Source organism: Ictidomys tridecemlineatus, chromosome 13 (assembly GCF_052094955.1).
Source record: "Ictidomys tridecemlineatus isolate mIctTri1 chromosome 13, mIctTri1.hap1, whole genome shotgun sequence".
Lineage (NCBI taxonomy): Eukaryota > Metazoa > Chordata > Mammalia > Rodentia > Sciuridae > Ictidomys > Ictidomys tridecemlineatus.
Window position 1 is genome coordinate 7659487 of NC_135489.1, and position 23332 is coordinate 7682818.

Sequence of the window (23332 nt, forward strand, 5' to 3'; positions counted from 1 at the left end):
AAATTCTTATTTGTGTGTGTGTGTGTGTGTGTGTGTTGAAAACTTTTTTCACCTCCAAAAAAGCTCCTTTGTGCCCCTTGAAGTGCATTCTAGCTACCCCTAGCTCAGGCACCATTGATTTGTTTTCTGCCACTACAAATTAGTTTTGCCTATTATGGAATTTTCTACGTATATGATCAAGCACATTGCTTAAAATATTTTTGAGATTCCTTCTCATAGTGTTCCATTAGCAGGCAGCATCCTATTGTAGAACTACATTATCATCTGTCTATCCAGTCACTAATGGATGGTCATTTGGGTTGTTTCCAGCTTTGCCTGTTATGAATACAGTTTTCATAAACATCCAGATAAAAATGTTGTGTATGTTTTGGGGGGTTGGGTAGATAAATATCTAGAAGTAAAACTGTCATGTGGTACACATAAAAACTGCCAAACTATTTCTTGAAGTGGTGTTCCAGTTATTACTCCCGTTAGCAAGGAGAGATTAGAGTATTCCATCTCCACTTGACGTTTTTATTGTTTTTGTTTTCTCTTTGTAAGGGGGAGGATTAGTGGTGTCTATGGTTGTAATTTACAGTTTCTGATGACTAATGATAGTGAGCATCTTTTCCTGTGTGCATTGTCTACCAGTCTAGCTTCTTTTCTAAACTGTCCGCATTTGGGAGCCTGTTTTATTAATGGATTATTTTTCTTCTTATTTTGGATTGTAAGAATTCTTTATGGGTCATGAGTATATAACTAAGTTGCTGTCAAATAAAGATTTTATGATTTTCCTCCAGGGTCTGTCTCATCTTTTCTCTTATACTCTGAAGTATCTTGTGTAGAGCAGAAGTTTTTAACTTTGATGAAGCCTGACTTATTGATGCCTTTTCTATACATTTGTTTTTCATTGTAATAATTATTCTTAACTTTGCCTTTAAAGGTTACAAATATTTTCTTTCATAATAGCTGCCATTCTGACTGAAGTGAGATGAAATATTAGATTAAATTTGATTTACCTTTCTCTAATTGTTAGTACGATGAACATTTTTTCATATATTTGTTAATTGTACATCATCTTCTGAGAAGTGTCTGTTCATGTCCTTGGTCCATTTATTGATTGGGTTATTTGGTTTTTGGTGTTTAGGTTTTTGAATTCTTTATATACTCTAGAGATTAGTGCTCTATCTGATGTGTGAGAGGTAAAGATTTGCTCCTAAGATGTAGGCTCTCTATTCACCTCACAGATTGTTTCTTTTGCTGAGAAGAAACTTTTTAGTTTGAGTTCATCCCATTTATTATTCTTTATTTTAATACTTGCACCAAAGGAGTCTTATTAACGAAGCTGGGGCCTAATCCCACATGATGGGGATAGGGCCTAAACTTTTTCTTCTGTTAGATGCAGTGTCTCTGGTTTTATTTCTAGGTCCTTGATCCATTTTGAGTTGAAGTCAGAATGGCAGCTATTATGAATACAAACAACAGTAAGTGTTGGCGAGGATGTGGGGGAAAAGGCACACTCATACACTGCCGGTGGGAGTGCAAATTGGTGCAGCCAATATGGAAAGCAGTATGGAGATTCCTTGGAAAATTAGGAATGGAACCACCATTTGACCCAGATGCCCCTCTCCTCAGTCTATACCTAAAGGACTTAAAAACAGCATACTACAGGGACACAGCCACATCAATGTTTATAGCAGCACAATTCACAATAGCTAAACTGTGGAACCAACCTAGATGCCCTTCAGTGGATGAATGTATAAAAAAAAATTGGCATATATTCACAATGGAGTATTACTCAGCAATAAAAGAGAATAAAATCATGGCATTTGCAGGTAAATGGATAGAGTTAGAGAAGATAATGCTAAGTAAAGTTAGAAAATCCCAAAAAATCAAATGCCGAATGTTTTCTCTGATATAAGGAGGCTGATTCATAGTGGGATAGGGAGGGGGAGCATGGGAGGAACAGACGAACTCTAGACAGGGCAGAGGGGTTGGAGGGGAAGGGAGGGGACATGGGGTTAGAAATGATGGTGGAACGTGAAGATCATTATTATCCAAAGTACATGTATGAAGACATGAATTGGTGTGAATATACTGTGTATACAACCAGAGATATGAAAAATTGTGCTCTGTATGTGTAATATGAATTGTAATGCATCCTGCTGTCATATAAAAATAAAAAGTACTTAAAAATAAATAAATAAATGGAGAAAAAAATATTTCTGTATATTTCTTTGATAAGTTTACAATTTTAACTTTTATATTTAGGTGTATGTTCATTTGAGCTTTGGGGGGCTATTATGAGTTTTATGACCAGTTTGGACTACTATAGGAAATATAATTAATCGAGTGGCTTAAAACAAGAGAAATTTTATCATTTCACAGTCTGGAGGCTGAGAAGCTCAAGATCCAGATGCCAGGAGGGTGGCTTTTGCTGAGATTCTTCGTAGATTCTGGTAGACGGCTGCCTTCTCGCCATGTGTTCTTGTGGTGGAGGAAAGGAGTCAGCCAGCTTCTCTGGTATTCTTGTGAAAGTACGCTAAGCTCATGTGGCCTCCTGTTTATGACCTCACCTCAATCTGGTTATCTCTGGAAGGCTCCTCTGCAGATACCATGACGCTGAGGGTCTGGGCTTCAGCATGACATTGGGAGGATGCAGGTCTGGCCATCGCAGCAAGGGGGAGGCTGGGGTTCACACTTCTCCTGTCCAGTTGTTTCAGCACTGTTTGTCTCCTTTTTACATGAATTTATGTAGACTTAAAAATAACACAAAACAATAACAACAACAACAACAACAAAAACCCAAATTGACCAGAGAGGTAGGTGTTGTTTTCCAAAGCAGACTCAGATGAAGCTGCATGGAGCCATGGAGTCCTCCCCTGAGGGCCCCAGTAACATGCTCAGCTGTCAGAGGCAAAAGGCTGCAAAGGTACTTCATCAGCTCAGTGCAGCAAGACGGCCTAGGGGGCATCATCACTCCATGACAAGTGTCTGTTTTTGAACTTTTCACTATTTTCTGCTGACCATGAGGTCGATCCTTATGTTAATACTACACTATCTTTGTTATTATAGTTTTGTAGTAAGACGCTTAACCAGGTAGTGAAAATCCTTTAATTATATTCTTCTTTTCAAAACTGCCTCAGCTCTTCTAGATCTTAGGCGATTCCAAATGAATTTTGCAATCGGTTTGTCATTTATTTTAGAAAAGTCTATTGAGATTTTTTTATTAGGATTAAGGTGAATCTAATAATTAATTTAGAGAAGACTGCTCTCTTAACAAGATAGTTTTTCTAGTTCATGAATGTATACATATTCCTATTTACTTTGCTCTAATTTCTCTAAGCTATATTTTACAGTTTTCCATGTAAAGTTTTTGCATATATTGTGTTAAGTCCATCTGTGCATATTTCATATTTTAATGCCATTATAAGTAATGCATTTTTTTTACTTTTAATTATTCATTGATAGCATAGAAAATACAATTGATTTTTATATATTTATATGCTCCAACTGTGCTCAATTCATATCTTAGCAGTGTTTCAAAATAAATTTGTTAGGTTTTTCCCTCAGTAGTCTCAGTGTACGGAAGTTTGATTTTCAGTGCTTTACAATTTGATTTCTGCAAACAGTAATATTAGAACATAAACAGATTTCAAAGAATTATGCATCATAAGTTAGTAAATTCTAGGAGAGGTGGGGGTGGGAAAGATGGTGGAATGATATGAACATCACTGCCTTAGGTACATGTACGACTGCACATGGGGTGTGATACTACATTGTGTACAACCAGAAAAGTTGTGCTCCATTTGTGTACCATGATTCAAAATGCATCCTGCTTTCATGAATAACTAATTAGAACAAATACAAAAATTAGTAAATTCCCATGCTTCCTGCTGACCCTTCAATGCAGTAGCCCCTACCAACCCGCAGGTGTGCCCCAGGTACCAGTGAGTACACAGACAGCTACACAGTGTTTTCCCCAAAGTCTTGTGCACTGGTGCCATTTTCACTCCTGGGCCTCGGGGTCTGGACTCGTGGCCAGTCACACTGATCTCCCTTCCTGGAAGACAGTTGGTAATTCTCTCTCTGGCATTTAAACACAAGCTTCTCCCGAGCATCGTGCTGAGCTGCTTCTCCTGTTTCCTGTGGCTTTAGCTTTGCCTCAGGATGTGCCACAGCAGAGTTCTCCATGACCAGGGCTCTTCAGACGGAGCCAGAGGCTGCTCTCAGGAATGAGAAACAGGCAAATGGTGATTTCTGAGGGAGAGCTGATACTCAAGAGGCTCACACACCTGTCATGTGGCAATGCTGTGGACTGTGTGCGGCTTGGCCTGCACCAACTCGCTGGCTTCTCTGAAATTAGCTAGAGATAGATATTTAAATTCTGCTAACACAAAAGAGAAAATGCAGTGCCAGAGGGGTCAAATGCCCTGAATAAAACAGGTAGGTGACAGTGCTAAACCTAAGTCACTCTGATTCCCAGGGGCAGGTAGGTATGTGGGTGTCCGGGTTAAGTTTTAGGTATTAAGATATTCATTGTTTAAGAAGTTATTCTGGCAAACAGCAAAAACTACAAAACAAATACTAGGCAAAACAAAAACAAAGAAAACAAAAACAGTTGGAGATCATGGACCTCATCTATTTCAATGTATTTTTTTTTCATGTAAGTTACAGAAAATCATCGAGAGCATAAAATTTGGTGTTTTGGTTGAGAATATTAATTTTAAAACATACAAATCCAGTTTATTCCCCTTAAAGGCTTTGAAGGAATAAGAAATTTGAAAAAATAAAAAAAATAAGGAGAAAAAAATGGCAAACCTGAGGTAGACAGGTACAAATGGAGTGAAAATTCTTTACAAAACCCAAAAATGCTTGTATTTAAAAACCCTGAGTAGTAGTCTGTTGAAATGATGAGACAGATAAAATCATTCTTATTAGCATCATCATCATGAATGTTTTTGTTATTTTTGTAAGCAAGGAAAGGAAGATTGGTGTATCCAGGAGAAAGGCAGGGGGAGATGAAGAGGGGGTCTTGGAAGTAGCATTAACTGAGTGAGAACAAACAAAATTGCAGTTCAGTTGTATGCACACTTCCTATGGCCAGTAAAAAGTGCCCCCTAGATTTTAGGTTCTTGAATCTTTAAAAGGTACCATATCTTTTTCATAATCATGATTTTAACATAGTGTACATATCTAAAAATACTTATTTTGTTTTGAGAATCTTTATTTCTCGTCGTTATCTGGAGTGTGGTTACCACTGCTCTCTCAGTACCCAGGCAGACAGGGGCAGAGTTGGGCGAACTCACAGCTGCTCAATAAACTGGATCCAAGGCTCTTCAGGGAGATCAGCAGGTGGAGGGTTCAGCGTTTCCTCTGTGCAAAAGTGCTCCAGACTCATAAAGTTACTACTGCTTAGTTTTCCTTTTGTTTGTCTCCTTTAGGAGACATATGACTTGAATAAATATTTAGGTTTGTAAGAAGAAGATTACAACTTAAAATTGCCACGTCAAGGCAATGGAACCTCACTGATTGTTACCTTTAGGGCCAAGGATTCATTTTAAGTTGTGATAAGTCAGTCCCCACTGTGCAGACTGATGCATTGAACGTCTTTTCCTTGCACAGAATCCTCAAACCTTATATTGGGTGCGTGACAACAATATCACAGGGGTCGCAGCAGAAAGACACAATTTGGTTGGTTGTGGCTCGTGTCTACATCTACGACCGTGCATAATGATCAAGCATTTGTCTGTGTGGATCCCAAGCATTGACTAGGATGAAGAAACCAACGATTTGCTTGATATGCTCAGTGTGAAATCTGAGTTGCACATTTCATAAATTATGGATTTGCCAACATTTATTCAGTCATTCTGAGTTAATATTATACTTAATTACTAATATCATCAACATAAACACCTGGGTGAAGGTACAGTATACTTTCACAAGCCTGAAAAGCAATATTTAAATGATTTTATGAAAATACCATTCAATATTGTGTGCTTACATGACATCCACAAAAAGAGTGCAGGGAGAGACATATTTAATTTAATGGGAATCCTATAGCATGAAGATATATAAAAAATGAGAATTATTATAATCTTGGAAATATATTGCATCATTAAAATAGTTTGAGGTTTAGTGGAAGTGGCTGAAATTATTTTAAATGGGGTAATTATCTTGCCATACACTTAATAAATTTTATTCAGATTATTGATGAGAATTGGAAGAAATTTAGTGTTACCTTCTACTCTTTATAAAGGCAGTGGCCATCTCTGGCAACAGTGGATAGAGTTTTCCCTCAAGAGTTTATCACATCCCAACTACTCTTGGTCTTTGCACTAGAGCTTACCTTCCTGACTCAAAGGTGAACCATGTGGAGTCCCGACCATATCTCCTCAGTGAGCTGAGAGGCCACATCACCAGTTTGACCTTGGCGTTGTGGATGTCCCAGAGATAGATATTCTCATGGGTGATCTGCATTGTGCATTCTCCATAAATATCCAGATTTGGTGTAGGCATGAGATAAACATTGAATCGCTCTGCAAAGAAACAAAGCATGGAGAAAATTAATTGACAAGGGATCCGAGTGTTCACAAGAGGACCATGTTCATTTGTATACCTCTTTGCCTCTTTGCCTCCATCCTTCAGAAAGCACCACCACATTCCCTGGTGACAGGGATACACCTTTCAAAATACCACCTCCTCCTGTGTGTGTGAAAATAGGAGCTCATTAAAATACTCTTAACCATTAACTCCTTTGCTCTCATTGTATAAATTTCCATTGCATGCATTTTCTACGGTTAGGATGAAATTGCAACAGAAAACTAAGTGCAAAAGCTAATTGGAATCTCTGTCTAAAAGGCACTTCTCTCTGCTTCTTCACACAATCTAAGTTGATATCATGGATATCCTGCAAGAAAAGTGCTGTTTATTATAATTGGCAAGAGCTTACTGAATTTCACCTTTGTAATATGAAGTGTTTAATACATAATCGGTGTGACTCACTAGCTATGTAAGCATTGCAAAAAATAATTTAGTTTATATCTCAAAACAAATGGCACCAAGAAAAATTCAGCATATGGTAATTGTAGATATCTGTTACCACCTTCTGCAGAATTTAAGACATTACCTTGGTAAGAAAAATAAAAATGCATAACTTCTTTCATTCTGGAATTTTATAGTTGAAAAGACTGTTAGTCGGTGATGATTTCAAACCCTGCTATGTCATTTTTGGTATATCTCAAAGGCTATTTCAAAATTCTGAAGCCCTTGATTCCCATTTAAATGCATTAAATGACTTTATTTTGACAAACACAGAGGTTAGTTTATAAGTTCCAGGAAGTAAAGAACTCAGTATGCCCTATAAAATACCTTAGTTCCTAGCACCATAGCCTCATTTTACAGTAAGTGATCAATACATATCAGGTTATTATATGAGTGAAATAAATTTCTTCATGATGAATATGGGATGCAAAAATTGGAAAATTTATGAAAAAATAACATGATAACAAAAAGTTTAAGAATTGCTTGGCTGATAGATCTGGGCGAGTTAGAATTTAATTGTGAAGAGTGCTTTAGAAGCCATTCTGTTTAGTTATTTTAAGAAACAGCATAATGCAGCTGCGTTGGAAGAGGATTGATAGGTCTGGGGGGATGTGCTATTATCCATCCCACTGTCACGATCTGAGTCACATGGTGTGTTCGGGTGCTCAGCTGGAATTACGTGTATAATACAACTTATATTTTCTCTGGCAGGCATTTCACCCAGTAAGGATTCTGCTATGCCAAAAGACAATATTCAGATTCCAAAATGGGTGAAATTAATGTAAGCATAGTAGTTTAAAATTTACTGGCCATATCACTACTATTATACACATATGTTTGCAAATTTTTTAACAAAAGATAGTCTAATGACTTAACTTTTACTTAGGTTATTGACCCATGAAATTAACATGCATATGGATTTCACATTCATTTCCTCAGGAAATGACAAAAGGAGATCAATTTATAGGTGAAAAATGAAGAAAGAATGTTGTCCCATTAATTATCTGCAATGAAATATCACAAATAAATACGCATTGCGTATATTCTAAAGTGTATTTTAGCATTAAATGCATCATTGGCATTCTCACCATAATTGCTAACCCATTGAGATTATAAGTAGTAAATGAAAGGTACGTGATCTCATAAAAGAGCATCCATGGAACTTGGACCCAGTAGGTGGACTTAGGAATACAGACATTGCCTGAACATCAAGCTCTTTTTTTTTTTTGCTCAAGACAAAGTGAATCTCACCACCATGTACATCCAGAAGAATGGGGTCCTAATTAGAATAAGATATATTCCATGTTTGTATAAATACATCAAAATGGAATCCACTGTCTTGTATAACTAAAAATAACCAATAAAAAAATTAAAAATGAAATGAGATCTCAAAAAAAATTCCTCTGGAGAAAGGAAAGCTTCCATATTTGGAATTAATTGTATTTCAGTGGTCTCTGCTGTGCATGGGGAAAATACTGTTATCAAAGAGGAAAGCAAAACATTCTTCTTCAGTCTTCCCTTTCCATCAATTTTAGAGTCTAAAGACAGAAAAGAATCAGTGCCAAAATGCAAGAAATAAAAACCCTTTTTTCCAGAATTTTGAAATCAATAAACATCATTAACCAATATTACTGTTGCTTGAAGCTGTATAGACCCCTGGTAATCATAGCCAGAGTTTAATATTTAAAAACAATAGGACAGGTGAAAATACAATCTTGACCGTGAGTGCCATTCAAAGGGATGGCATGTGAAACATCAATCAGGGTGGAGAACCCAGCAGCACTATTACATTTTCACTGAAACGTCCATGTTCTCAAATATCAGCAGATAAAAACCAACAACGAATGAGTGGACTTGGTGCAATTCACCCCATGCAAGGCTCTACTTGTCAAAATCACGGAGGTCCATCCTTTACAAGCCAAGGGTGATTGGAGGATGGGCCCTGGGGGAGCCCTCCCAGGGCAGGCAAGCTCTGGGGGTGCACTGGTGAGGTCTACCTGGGGGACCGTCCCCTTGTTGGCTTTCTGCTTTCCCTGTCTCCAAGCCTTGAAACCAACATGTCACCTGTGCCTGTTAACTGGGTTAGAAAGTCAGTTAGTTTCAAACTCTCCAGTCTTCCCTTTGATGCTCTTTCTTTGTAACTTTGGAAAGAAATTATCATAAGAAATATTATTTTCAATTGTCAGATGTTCGAAATTCATTCTGCTCCAATTGTTAATTTCTAAGGATTTCAAATTCAACTAAAAAGTGGACTATAATTAAATCCAGTATAAAATCAGGCACATCAAGAGGAGGGTGGCACATCAGATAACACATGTGTACGTCACTGGATTCCATTATGATGAGGAAGGAAGCTCTCTGCCTTTGTCAGGAATAAATTATTTACTTCTTCTAAAAAGTCCATGTGTGCTTGGAGAAAATTCATCGAAGTTTTTATTGGAAAGAAAGACCATTTCAAAACTGAGTGGTTAAAATGGGCTTCATTTTAATGAATTTTTTTTTTAAAGTATACCTATGTGAAATGCGTCTAACAGGCATGCATTTTTAAAAGTTTAAGAACCTGCATGTGTTTTCAATTGCCTCGAATCCTGGCTTTCAGAGTCTGGTGTGCACCAAGATGACCTGCAAGTTGGTTTAAACACAGTATTGGCCCACCTCTGCCCTTATGGTTTCTGATACAGCAGGTGTGGGTTGGAGCCAGGTAATTTACATTTCTATTTATTTCCAGGAGATGAGGAAGTTGCTGTTCTGGGAATCACACTTTGAGAAATTTTGATTTGTGAAACTCCTTTCAAAATATGGCCAGGGAAATAGCAATGTTAGAGAAGCCAATACATTTCAAAAGCTTTGCTGTGCTCTACTAGGACAAACCAGCACATTTCCTCAAACATATTCTCTAATACCTGTTCACCTAAATTAATTCCATCTCAACTGATTCATGACTGACTTTTATAAAAGTGATCTCATGCATAGTAAGGAATAGAAAGAGAGAAGATCTTAAAGACAGTTTATAATTTACTAAGATAAGTATATTCCAAGCAATTTTTCTTTTATTATGATCAAGAACAACAGAAAATCCTAATAAAAAGGATCAGAAAGCCCACTGCCAAATAGCCAAACAAACTGGAAAAGAAACTAATTGTTTAAATAGTGACAATTTTCTGAAACATGAGTAAAAACTCTACAAATATTATGAAGAAATCAGTTTTTTGAAAAAGTTGTGTAAAACACATGTCAGATTAAAATGTGTGTATTTCTACTCACTATAAAATTATAGAGCTAAAAGTATCTCTAACACATTGCCCATGAATTTGTATTTATTAAGACATAGGGTCACATGTCAGGTGATACATGAGAAAGCACAGTATTCCACAAGCAAAGTGGAATACTTATCACTTTGTGCTATGATGCACTAGTATTGAATCTGAGATTTTTTTACACTAGGGCTGGATTCAGAGATCCAAGGGCCTGCACCATGTCCATAGGAGGCTGGAGACGTGGCAGTAGGTCACAACCTGGAGAAGTGTCCAGAGAACATTACAAGCTGGGGCGTGGCCACACAGAAAGGACTGAGATTAGTCAAAGGAGGGAAGCTGCTCAGGAAAAATGGTCCTGGTAAAGGGTCAGTGGGCCACCAGGCAGAGAATGGGAACTGAGGGGGTCACCCATCCAGAGAGGCACCCAAAACCTCCGTCCTCAGTAGGTGAGTTTTTGACTGGCTTAGGGCAGGAACCAATCCTAGCTGTTGGTCAGTCTGCTGGTGGGGCACGTGGAGCATGTAGCTGCAGTGAGAAGAGCAAGGGATCAGAGATGTGGGTTTTGGATGCGAAGTGATACACCATCCAGTGAGCAGAAATCCAGTGGCAGAGAGCAGAATGGTGAGAGCCCTCTGAGCCGTTCAATTTAGAAGCCACGGGCTTGAGGATTAGGTCAAGAGAAAACTAAGAAACAAGTAGCTCAGGAGTACACCTGAATTTCTGGATGCCAAGAGGTCCATAGGTACCCCAGCTCATCAAGTTTCCCACAGGGATGGGTTAAATCCAACCACAACTTAGCTAGGTGGGAGACGTGAACTTACACTTTTATGTTCTCCTCCTCTTAAAACTTAACTATTTAGAGTGAATGCTTTCAGTTTCTCTCTGTTTAGAATGATGTTGGCCTTGGGTTTGTCATATACAGCTTTTACTACGTTGAGGTATGGCCTTTCTATCCCTATTTTTTCTAGTGTTTTAGACATGAATAGATGCAGTATTTTGCCAAATGATTTTTCTGCACCTATTGAGATAATCATGAGATTCTTGTCTTTAAGTCTTTTGATATGGTGAATTACATATATTGATTGCTGTATGTTGAACCAACCTTGCATCCCTGGGATGAAGCCCACTTGATGATGGTGCATTTTATGTTTTTAATGTGTTTTTTATGCAGTTTGCCAGTATTTTGTTAAGAGATTTTGCATCATCAAGGATATTGGTCTGAAGTTTTCTTCCTCACTGTGTCTTTGTCTGTCTTTAGTATCAGGGTAATGTAAGATTCATAGAATGTGTTTGGAAGAGTCTCCTCCTTTTCTATTTCATGGAATAATTTGATGAGGATTGGTATTAGTTTTTCTTTAAAGGTCTGCTAGAACTCAGCTGCGAATCCACCTGGTCCTGGGATGCCCACTCTCACCATCCTGTTCAACGTGGTCCTTGAATCTCTAGCCAGAGCAATTAGGCAAACGATATTAAAGGGAAATGAATAGGAAAAGAAGAGCTAAAGCTGTTTCTGTTAGCCAACAACATGATTCTATAATTAGAGGACCTTCTCCAAAAAACTCCACCAGAAAATTTCTATGATTCAAACATGAATTCAGCAAATTAGCAGGATACAACATTAACACTCATAAATCAATTGTGTTCCTGTACTCCAATGATGAATCAGCTGAACAACAAATAAGGAAAACCATCCCGTTCACCTTAGCCTAAAAAGGAAAGAAAAAAAGAAAGAAAGGAAAGAAGGAAGAAAGAAAAAAAGAAAAAAAAACTCTTGGGAATCAATCTAACAAAAAAGGTGAAAGACTTCTACAGTGAAAATTACAGAACAATAAACAAAATAATTGAGAAAGACCTTAGAAGATAGGATATCCCAGTTAGAACTAATATTGTAAAAATAGTCATATTACCAAAAGCACTATATAGATTCAATGAAATTCCCACAAAAATTCCAATAATATTCTTTGTAGAAATAAAAAAATCAGTCAAGAAATTTATTTGTAAAAATCAGAAACCCAGAATAGCCAAAACAATCCTTAGAAAAGCCAAGCAGGATGCAACACCAACAAGACCTTAATTTCTACTACAGAGCTACACTAACAAAAACAGCATTTGATTGGCACCCAAATAGGCAAGAAGACCCATGGAACAGAATAGAAGGCACAGAGACAAACCCACAAGAAGTTCAGTTACTTCATACCAGACAAAGGCGTAAATAGACATTGGAGAAAAGACAGCCTCTTCGACAAATGGTGCAGGGAAAACTGGAAACCCATATAGAGCAGAATGAAATCTAACCCTATGTCTCACCTTGTACAAAACTCAACTCAAAGAGGTTGAAGACCTGGGTATCAGACCAGAGACCCTGCACCTACGAGAAGAAAATGTAGGCCCAACTCCCCAGCATATCGGCTTAGCAACTGACTTCCTTAACGAAACTCCTTAAGTGCAAGAAGTAAAATTTTAAAACAAACTCACCAAAGGGGACAGCATGGAGCTAAAAAGCTTCTTCACAGCAAAGCAAACAATCAAGAGCATGAAGAAAGAGCCTACAGAATGGGAGAAGATCTTTGCTACCTACGCCTCATGGTGTTAAGTTCTAGAATACACAAAGAACCCAAATATCTTAACACCAACTGCCCCCCCCTCCGCCCCTGCAATAACCTAATTAATAAATGGGCAAAGGAGCTAAATACACACTTCTCAAAAGAGGAGACAGGAATGTCAACAAATACATGAAAAAATGTTCAACATCTCCAGCAATTAGAGAAAGGCCAATTAAAACTGAGATTTTACCTCACTCCAGTCTGAATGGCAATTATCAAGAATTCAAGTAACAATCAGTGTGGGCAAGGATATGGGGAAAAGATTCACTCATATATTGCAGATGGGACTGAAAATTGGTGCAATCACTCTAGAAAGCAGTATGATCCCTTAAAAAACCTGTAATGGAACCACCACTTGACTCAGTTATCTCACTCCTTGATATATATTCAAAGGATTTAAAATCCGTGTACTACAGTGATGCAGCCACATCAATGTTTATAGTAGCCCAATTCACAACAGCTAAGCCATAGAACCAACCTAGGTGCCTGTCAATACACAAATGGATAAAGAAAATGTGGTATATATATACAACGGAGTGCTACTCAGCCATGAAGAAGAATAACTTTATAACATTGGCCATGAAATGGCTGGATCTGGAGACTCTCATAATAAATGAAATAAACTAGTCCCCAAAAGCCAAGGTTGGATATTTTCCCTGATACTTGGAAGATTACCCACAATAAGGAGGCGGGTGGTGAGGGAAAGAATAGAAGTTCAGTAGATTAGACTATGAGGAATGCAGAGAAGGGAGAGGGGATAGGAAAAGGAAAGAGTGGAATGAATCTGACATAATGTACATGTAGAAAAAAATCACATCATGTACATCAACAAGAATGGAATCCTAATTAGAATAAGACATATTCCATGCTTGCATACTTATAAAATTATATCAAAATGGATTCTACTGTCATGCATAAATAGAAAGAATCAATAAATACATTTTTAAAAGATACCTAAACATTGCTCAGAAGTACAAGTACAACAAAAATAAGGGAATTCTTCAGATTTGTGAAAACACAATGGTCTATTTAGGCTTTGAACAATTCCTCGCGTAAAAATTTACCTGTGTTTTCCACTCTGCCTGATTATCTGAATTTTAATTCCAGGGTCTTCCATACCAAGGAGGTTTAAATATTTGTTAATATTCATTGATTAAAATATTTAGACATTAGTATTTGAATGATGTGAATACAATTAAGAATTACATACATTTTTATGCAAATCAGTTATGAAATGAATAATACACGTATGTAATTGGATGCTACTTAAGCTTTTGAATATCATACAGTTATTTTTTTTCAACTTGTGATTTCATAAGCAAAACTCACTCTATATACAACTATCTGATCAAAATCATTTTTTAAGATTTTACTGGATATTCAGAGGGCTAGAGCATTCAAACAAAAAAAAATTTTCAAAGTGTTATGTGGTTAAAAAATCCAAAGTTTATGGAAGGTTTCATCTAAGTCAAGCTTGTTGCTGTGGTTAGTTCATTGAAAGTCTCAGGGTGGTGTAATTTAGGAAAAAGGCGTATTTTCCTTCCACCACTGCTCCTGGCGAGCTTCCTCCTCCTGTCCCTGACTTTCTCTGGGTGGTGCCTTGGTAGTCAGTCATCTTCATGTGGCGGAAAGTCCAGGGGTGTCTTTTGGACTTACTGCCTCATCTAAAGTGTAGTCCTCCTCTGTTCCCAGGTCAGACCTGTCACCAAGGATCCAGCAGAAAGAAGATAAGCTCTTTTTCACTTGCTCTGTCACCTCCTTTCCTTCACACCTCCCCATGTTTGCTCTTGGCTTCTCTAGGGTGAGAAGAACCAGAGGAAAGAGGTCAAATCTTTCTCACTGGCTGGCACTGTTGGAAGTTCCCTCTTGGTTGGTGAATTCCTGTAAGGAAGCTGGCATTCAAATCCGTTTTGCAATCAGAAAAAATTCTCTGTGTTGGGTGTATAGGACGTTCCTAAGAACCATCACCTACACGACCTGCTCTCTGAAGAAGGTACCAATAGTGCACCGACCATACACTCCTCCAGTACTATTTTCTGCTCCACACCTCCACCCTATTTTTAAATTTTTGTTTAGTTGTAGATGGACACAATACCTTTATTTTATTTATTTACTTTTATGTGGTGCTGAGGACCAGACCCAGTGCCTAACATGTGCTAGGCAAGCTCTCCACCACTGAGCCACAACCCCAGCCCCCTCCATCCTATTTTTGCTGGAGATTCTTCTCATAGTCCTGGTGTGGCTGTCTTCAAGATGACTCAAGTCCAGCCAAATACAAGGGATCTACTTGGTCCACAGGAAAACTCACACCTCACTGTCCACCAAATGTTGAAGTGTGTCTGGCCCAGTGGTGACCAGTTCTGCACACTTGGTTGTCAGGAACAGCCTCAGCTCCCCTCCTGCAGGCTGACCTCAGCTCTATTATGGTGAAACCTTTACACCTCCAAATTCAGGTGCTCCCTGAAACTCTGTTGCACATGGTAGGACCACGTGACGACAGTATGGTGAGGTAAGGATCAGTCTCACTCCTGGCAAACAGCCAAAATTCTGTGACTAGTTCCCTGGGTCCTCCTTTCTTCCAGCATGAGAGGGGCAAGTTCCGTCTCCCTTCTGCTCTTTTATTATGAAATGTCATTAAAGAATCCTCTTTAACCAATACTCTAGGATTTTTCTTGGTACTGTTCACCCATTATCCAAAGCTTTGGGGCCACAGAACATTTCCGAGACAAGAAGAAAGTCTCATTCTGGACTCTGTGTTTAACAATTGTCATACACCATTGGCAAACATGAAGTTTGGGTAAGACTATGACATTTACAATTTACTAAGTGTTATCTAGTCAAAAGATCAGAAACATCAATTGAATATGAAATATCAATGAATGATCCCAGAAGAGATCTGGTATTTGAAAAGAAACGGACCCTGTTTCAGATTTATTATGGAATACTCATCTTGGAATCTAGGCTGTAATGAAGTGCTCAAGGGACTGTACACAGAGATCCACTGTTCACAGGAGATAATGAGACACTTCAAGATCATTCTGTTTTGTATATTCTTATTTCCAAAGTTTCTGTCCTACAGGGACATCACAGTGGTCACTTCTAAATTCCAGCAGCTTGAGGAATGGAGCTAGGTTGGGAAAGCATATGTTCCACATTTAGGAGCATCCTGAAATCAGTGTAATGTAACCGAACCACCAGAAAACACACCATTTGTGACTGTCAAAATTTGTGGAACTCTTCAGAAACTGTGACTCCATTTCTACTCGAACTGAAAATCGGTAAATTTCTTTTATCATTCTGTGACAATGTAGTAAATTGCCATCTGCTCAGTGCATATGGCCACTGTGGATCTGGACACTTGGATTTCTGGAATCCATTGGCAGCACTTAAAAATCACAGCAATTTTTTTGGAATCCCTCAGCAATTTCTTTTTTTTTTTTCTTTACGAAAACTGTTTACTGCATTTTATGTGCATTTCTAAATAAAGGATGCTCATTGTAGTAAATATAGAAAATTATTTAAAAATAAAAAATTCAACTATTATTACTCCTTGTATAGATAAATCCTGTTACAATGTACCTTATATATAAAAATATACTTCTGCAATTATTATTATATTAAATATAATGTTTTTAACTTTGTATATTGAAATTGTTAACATTTCCAGATATGAGTATATTCCTTGGGGATCAAATTTTCAATAAATCTGTGTAACATTCCACTTTATAGTTCTGCTATAATTTATTTAATAATGACTATTTGATTAATATTGAAGTTAAGCCAATTTTGTCTAATATAAATAAAAATGCAGTGAAATAACTTTCAGTTAAATTTGTTGAATAATTCATTCTTTTTGTGTTGGTTCATAAGGCTTATTTTATTGTTCATAAATTTTAGATAGTTTTTAATATACTAGATTATTACATATATTGAGTACTAAAATCTGAATTATTGGACCTAATGCTATAAACTCTTTAAAAAATTTCACGTTGCCAGATTGCTTTTCTGAAATTCCTTACCAACACATACTCCAAATCTAGTCATGTGCACGTCTTTTGACAGATTAAAAAAAACAAAACAAAACAAAACAAAGAACAAAACAATTCTGTTGTTTCTCTTGTTGATTGTGAGAATTCCGCATACTTGGTACACTCCTTATCCCATTTTTTAAAAATATTCAATCTCAGATTTTCATTAATTTTATGTTATTTAAGTTCAAAGGTGGAAAATAGATTTACTTTTTTTGCTTTTTGCAATAAGTCCTTCACAATGAAAGACTGAGCTGTCCTGTAACATTTGATGAAATAAATCTCATGTGAAATGTTCTTTTAGTTTTGACCAATGTGCATCAGGACACGGAAGACTTAGGACACCTCCAGAAGCCCCCTTCTGCCACTTCGCAGCCTCCAGTACCCTCAGAAGTAGGCGCTGATCTGATTTCTAGCGCCATAGGTTATTTTTGTCAATTTAGCAGGTTCTTGTGACTGTAGCATCCAGTTTCCATCTGTAGCTTTCCTTTCTTATTTATTTCACTTAAAATTTTTTGATGATGCTTTTTGATGAACATAAGTTTGAATTTTGATGAACTTCAACTTGTTTCTTTTTATAATTTGTGCTTTCAGCATTTTATTTGAGAAATCTTTGTGTATCCTTAGGTTGTACCCATCTTAAACGGTTTGCGAATGGCGTGATGAGCAGTCCAGATTTATTATTCCAGTGCAAATATCCAGTCACTCTAGAATAATTTATTAGACACATTCCACTTTTCTCTCAAAAATTACTAATGTACTTATTGAAAAAGGGCTTTGGTGTCCTTATCAAAAAATGATTTGTCCGTGTCTATGTGCATTGATTTATTTTCCTATTATGTTCTATTGATGTCTTTTTCTACCAGCTGTCTTGATGCTGTCACTGGTAGAAAGTCCAAAAATTAGGAAGGGTGCTCATTTTGACTCCTTTTCAAGATTATTTGGATAGCATTTGCTCTGTGTGACAGTATTGGTCCTTTACCTTCCAAAGTCATTTAAAATTACCTTGTCAAATACCAAAAATAATGTCTGGCCTCTGTGACTTTTATGGGGATTGTATTGAATCTATAGATTAATTTGGAAAAGACTAACATGTAATAAAATTGGGTATTCCTCTCATGAACATGGTTTATCCCTCTATTTTATCTTATTTTTTTAGATCTCTCATAATTTCTCTCAGCAATTTTTAGTTTTCAGTGTAGAATCTGGTGCATACCTTGATACTTTATCCATGAATATGTGACGGATTTTTGATAGTTTTTTAAATGGTATTTTAATCATTCATTTTTCAATTTTTTCATTGTATAAATGAATATATAAAATATGAACATCCATAATTTTTTAACATTAACTGTGTCCTATAGTATTGATGAATTCCCTTTTTAGTTGTGGTTGTTTTCTGACAAATCTTTAGATTTTCCATGCAACACTCCTAGATTATTCTTCTTTATCATTATTATGATTTTACTTAATTTTCTTATCATTTTATGCTGATCGGAACTCTCAGTAGACTATTTCTCATGTGTAGTGAGATAACATAACTTTGTCTTATTCTCAATCTCATGGGGAAAGCATTCAATATTTAATTCACAAGAGTGAGCTTTTGTGGAGGTTTTTATTGATGTCCTTCATTATTTAAGAAAATTCCCTTATATTACTAGGCTTTTGAGAGTTTTTTCATGAGATGATGTTGCATTTCATCAAATACCTTTTTTAGAAAAATTATGGTGATCATATAATTTTCTCCCTTAATCTATTAAAACAATGAAACATTTCTGGAAATTTTGTATTAATGGGATATGACAAAATTGAACTACAGTGCATTTTTTTAAAAGTATGACCCTCCATTTCATTTTCCAATATTTTTAAGCAGGGCTTTGTGTGTGTATATTCATGGAGGAAATGTGTCTGCATTTTTTTTGACTTGCTTAGATTGTCTACTTTGGGCACCTGTCTGTGTTAGTGACCTCATGAGTGGGCTGTGGAGTCATTCCTTCTCTATTTATTAAAAAATTTTCATAGTATTGGTATTATTTCTTCTTTGAATGTTTGGTAAATTTCAACAGTGCAATTATAGGAACTGGAGTTTATGTATGGAAATATGTATGACAATTTAAATTTATTTCATGCATAGCACTCTTCAGACTATCTGTTTCTTCTTGGATCAGGTTGGGTAATTTGAATCTATTGAATGGTATAAAATTAGACTATTTTATTCCATTCTGATGAAAGCTATGCTTTAATGAAAAGAACAATAAAAAGAACAATTCCTTCAAATTTACCTTTAAATGAATGCCTTGTATATATTACCTGTTTTATTTCATATGGTCCCTAAGCTATTTCCTTTGTTATCTTTTATTTTCAGCTAGTGAATGGCAGACATGTAAATGAAATATTAGATTTTATTTTTGAAAAGAAAGATCAGAGATGATGTTTTGCATATTCCTGTATGGCAGATGGGAAATTTAGATAATTTTCCCCTACTTTTTCCTCCCCAAATTTAACATTTCTTATTACCTGAGCCCTTGGAATGATATTTTTGATATTAATATCTTAAGCTTTCTCAAACTGGAAAAATATACAGCTTTACAAAATATATTAAAGTAAAAGGCTGAAAATTAATGATCTAAATATCCATCTTAAAGAGATCTGAGAAAAAGCCAGCAATTACCATAGAGTAACTAGAGTGAAGTGATTAGTAATGGTGCTTAAAGAGCAGAAATGAATGCAATGCGGACATATATGCATTCGTCTTCCAGGGCGGCCGTAGCAAAGTGCCATGGCTGTCTGGCTTGAACACAGACATTTGTCCTTCTTAAGGTTCTGGGGGCTGGGAGACCTGGATCAGATGCCAGTGGGGTCCATCTCTTTTGAGAACTCCCTCCTTGCCTTGCAGACACTGTCTCCTCTCAGTCTCCACAAGGTCTCCTCTGTGTGTGACCTACTCTGCAGACATCAGTGATATCAGACTGGACACACACAGGGAATCTCATTTCACCTAACTGTCCCCTTGGGGTCCAGCCTCCTGGTACCTTCACAGAAGAGGTGCTGGAGATGAGGGTTTCAACATCTGAATTTTGAAGGTGACAAAATTCAATCTATAGTAATACTAAAAGGAGTTGAACATATAGGCAAATATTTGGTGGTACAGATTAGGGGGAAAAAGTAACAAATAAAAAGAAATTAAGGAAGGCATATTTTTCCAGTATTAAAAAGTTAATACAATGAAATGAGAGTTGAATTTTATGTCAATGACTTTGAAACCGCTCAAGAAATGGATAATTTTTTACTGTCACTGGTAGATTTTTTTTTTTTTAAAGCTAATTGTCATTGACAGTCTGTTAACCTTGGTTTTCAGTCTTTAGTGAAGAGGAGAGTTATTGAAGTTAAAAAATATGTGTCTGGACCCTACTGCCAGAGATAGAACCTACTTTATAGGTGTGAGTGGGGCTGGAATTCTCTTGTTTAGCTCACTGATGTGTATGCCATCAGGTGTTCACAGGTATTTGGAAAAATACTGACTGTTTTTTTTTTGTTGTTGTTGTTTGTTTGTTTTTTGTTTTTTTGCTAGCATTTGTGCCTGTTTCCATAGGCTGAATTGGAAGCTGGCTGAAATGATGTCACAGATGTTAGCAGAGGAAAGGAGGCTGTCTTACCTGCTTTGTAGGTACCTGTATTGTTTTGAAATCCCTTCGCTCTGCTTTCCTGTGCTGTGTCACCTTCTGCTCTGAGGCAATACCTCGGGGGGTAATACCTGGGAGCCTGCAGGAGCTTGGGTACCCGCTCCAGATCAGACTCAACTCAGGACAATGCAGTCCACCTGTACCTTCTTACATCTTGCTGGCTCCACTAATACCCTCTACTAATTGTGCTGTCTTTCATCAAAACCAGTAGGGAAAACCCAATTCTAGCCTTCTCCTTTTAAAGACATCCCTAATTTATGTGAGGAGATATGAGCCTATGTCACTCCCTACTCAACATTCCATGGACAGAGGAAGGACAAAGCATCTACTTCTTACTTTCTATAAGACTTTCTTTTTAAAGTCATTTTTCTCATTATAGTTCACAGCATGGAGAAAGCGGCACTTCTGGAATAATTATTCCCCTGGAAAGCTCTTTCCTTCACATTGCTAAGAATGTTTTCAGAATCTGCATCTTTATTTTTACCATTGGTGGAGGGGATTTTGCCAGGGCAAGTTAAGCAGCATCTTTGGATGCTTCAAAATACTCCTTCAAGAGTATGTGTCATTTTATACCAATATGGTTAGACAGATGGACCATCTGGGTTTGGCCCTGTGGTAAGGAAACACTACAGAACATCTTTGGTTCCCCTGAAGCCCCTATTGTAAAGTAGAGGCAAAACCAGACAGAGCTTTGACTTTCATCCCATTGTAATACACACTGAAAAGCAAGTAAGAAAAGTGGTGGTTACTGGCTAAATTATATTCAAAGTTTGTCCTTCTTAAAGTTTGTGTAAATCAATTTATGAAACTGAAAATAGTGCAACAAAAAGCTGGGAAAAACAGCTACGACTCCTTCAAGACTCTGTGCTTCATTCTTCCTGCCAGGCTGGCTGTGCCGACCGTCCCTTTGAGCTTCCTGGAGAGAGCCGCTCACTGGTTGTCATAGCCTTCCTTGTTTCACGGAACTAGAATTCCACAGGATATTCATATGCACCATGTGAGAGGGTTTCTCAAGAACTCTACTAATGTTTACTGTAACCATCATACAGGTTGGTTTTTGTTTCCTAGGGCCACGGCAACAAAGTACCCAGCATAGGTGCTGTAGAACAGCAATGGAAAGTTACCGCTTACTAGCGTGGGAAGCCCCAAGGCTAAGTCAAGGTGTGGTAGGGTCGCCTCTCTGATGCTCCATCTTTTCTAGTCTCTGGTGTTTGCAGGAAGTTATTGGGTCCTGGGCCTGTTGAAGATGGCTGTCTCCTCATGTGTCTTCCCTTGGGCATGTCTGTCTGTCAGTGTCCCGAGTCCCCCTCATTGGGTTAGGGCTCACGCTAATGTCCCTGCTTGAACTCCGTTGCCTTTTTCCAGACACAGCCACTTGCTGTGTACCCAGAGCTGAAACTTCAGCGTGTCCCTTTGGGTAGGAGACACGGCTCAGCCCACGGCATGCCATCGCCACTCTGCTAGTGTCATCACAGCTGTTTCCTGGAACTTGCCGTGGCAATGCTAGCGCTTGTGGGCAGCACTTAGAACTCAGTCCACTTCTTTCCCTGTGTAAGTTGGTTTTGCTCTGTGTCTCCCTATGGACAAAATGATACGCCTGCAAACTCACTGGTTATAAAGAACATGTATGAGCATCAAGATCATATACCTTATATCATTTTTGAGGAACTGGGAAAAAGCCCTTAAATGGATATTTATTGTTACTGTTGCCACTGTCCTGTCATGAACCATGGCCATCTTCCATCAGTAAAGTCCTGCCAATGTTAGTTTTAATCACTGATAGGCATTAAGAATTTCAGATTTGTCTGAGGAAGCTATTTTGAGGGTTAAAAAGTAATTTTAAAAAAGAAGAGGATAATCTACATTGATAAGAATTAATCAACTGTACCACAACACTTTTTTTTTTGACATGTATTTTGTCATAGCTTAGAAAGCAGCTTAGCATCATTGCTATTTATATCCCTCAATCATTCATTTCTTTCTTCCTCTGGGTGATGCATTTTAACATCTTTAATGGCTTCACAGGTGAGCTCTGCTGCGCTTCTTGACTTTGGGCTTGGACACAGGACCTGTTTGGTCAATGCAATATCAGTGGACATGAAATATGCAGAGGATGAAGTTAAGTTGCAAGTTTAGTCTTGCTTTTTTGCATCAGTTATTAATTGTTTTGAGACATGCTTTTGGTAGCTGCAGGTGTAGGGAGGAGGAGAGATACTTGGAGTCCATCTCAGCAGAACCCAGTTTAACTGAACTGAGCTCCAGCCACTCCCCTATCCATGAACAGCAAAGACATGCTTCTGGTAATGGCAACACAGTATTTTACAAAATATTGATTGATAGACCTTGTTTGGAAGTTTGTGTCCTTCACTGTTTTGCAAGCTTCTTGGCTAATGACCATGTTTTGTTCAATTCTACATTTCCTTAGCTTAGTTTTTGGATATCAGAGGTCCTCAAAAATATTTCATGTGTGAACAATGAAAGAGTGAATGATATTTATAGGTGTCTGAGTTCAACGGAGGCAATATGGTTACTCTGGCAATCCAGGTAAAGAGTTTAGAGCCAACATAGAACATTGCTTTGGGTTGGAGAAAATATGGCTGAATGTAGGACTTCATGCTGAGTCTAGTCCACATTGGCAGAGCCACTGGGTCTTGGATAAAACCAGACTCTCAGACCTGACTGAATTAGCCAGATGTCAAAGACTGAGGTGACCTTTTGGTTGGTTTGCTCCGGACACA

The 23332-nt window shown here is 37.5% G+C and overlaps 1 protein-coding gene across 1 annotated transcript in view; it reads right to left on the reverse strand.

Moving 5' to 3' along the window:
* The window catches only part of Dok6 (docking protein 6), a 364718-nt gene that overhangs the window by 121242 nt on the left and 220144 nt on the right, over positions 1-23332 (reverse strand). The window contains exon 5 of the mRNA XM_078029901.1: positions 6329-6518. Coding sequence (XP_077886027.1) covers positions 6329-6518 — 190 coding nt within the window. The remainder of the gene's footprint in view (positions 1-6328; positions 6519-23332) is intronic.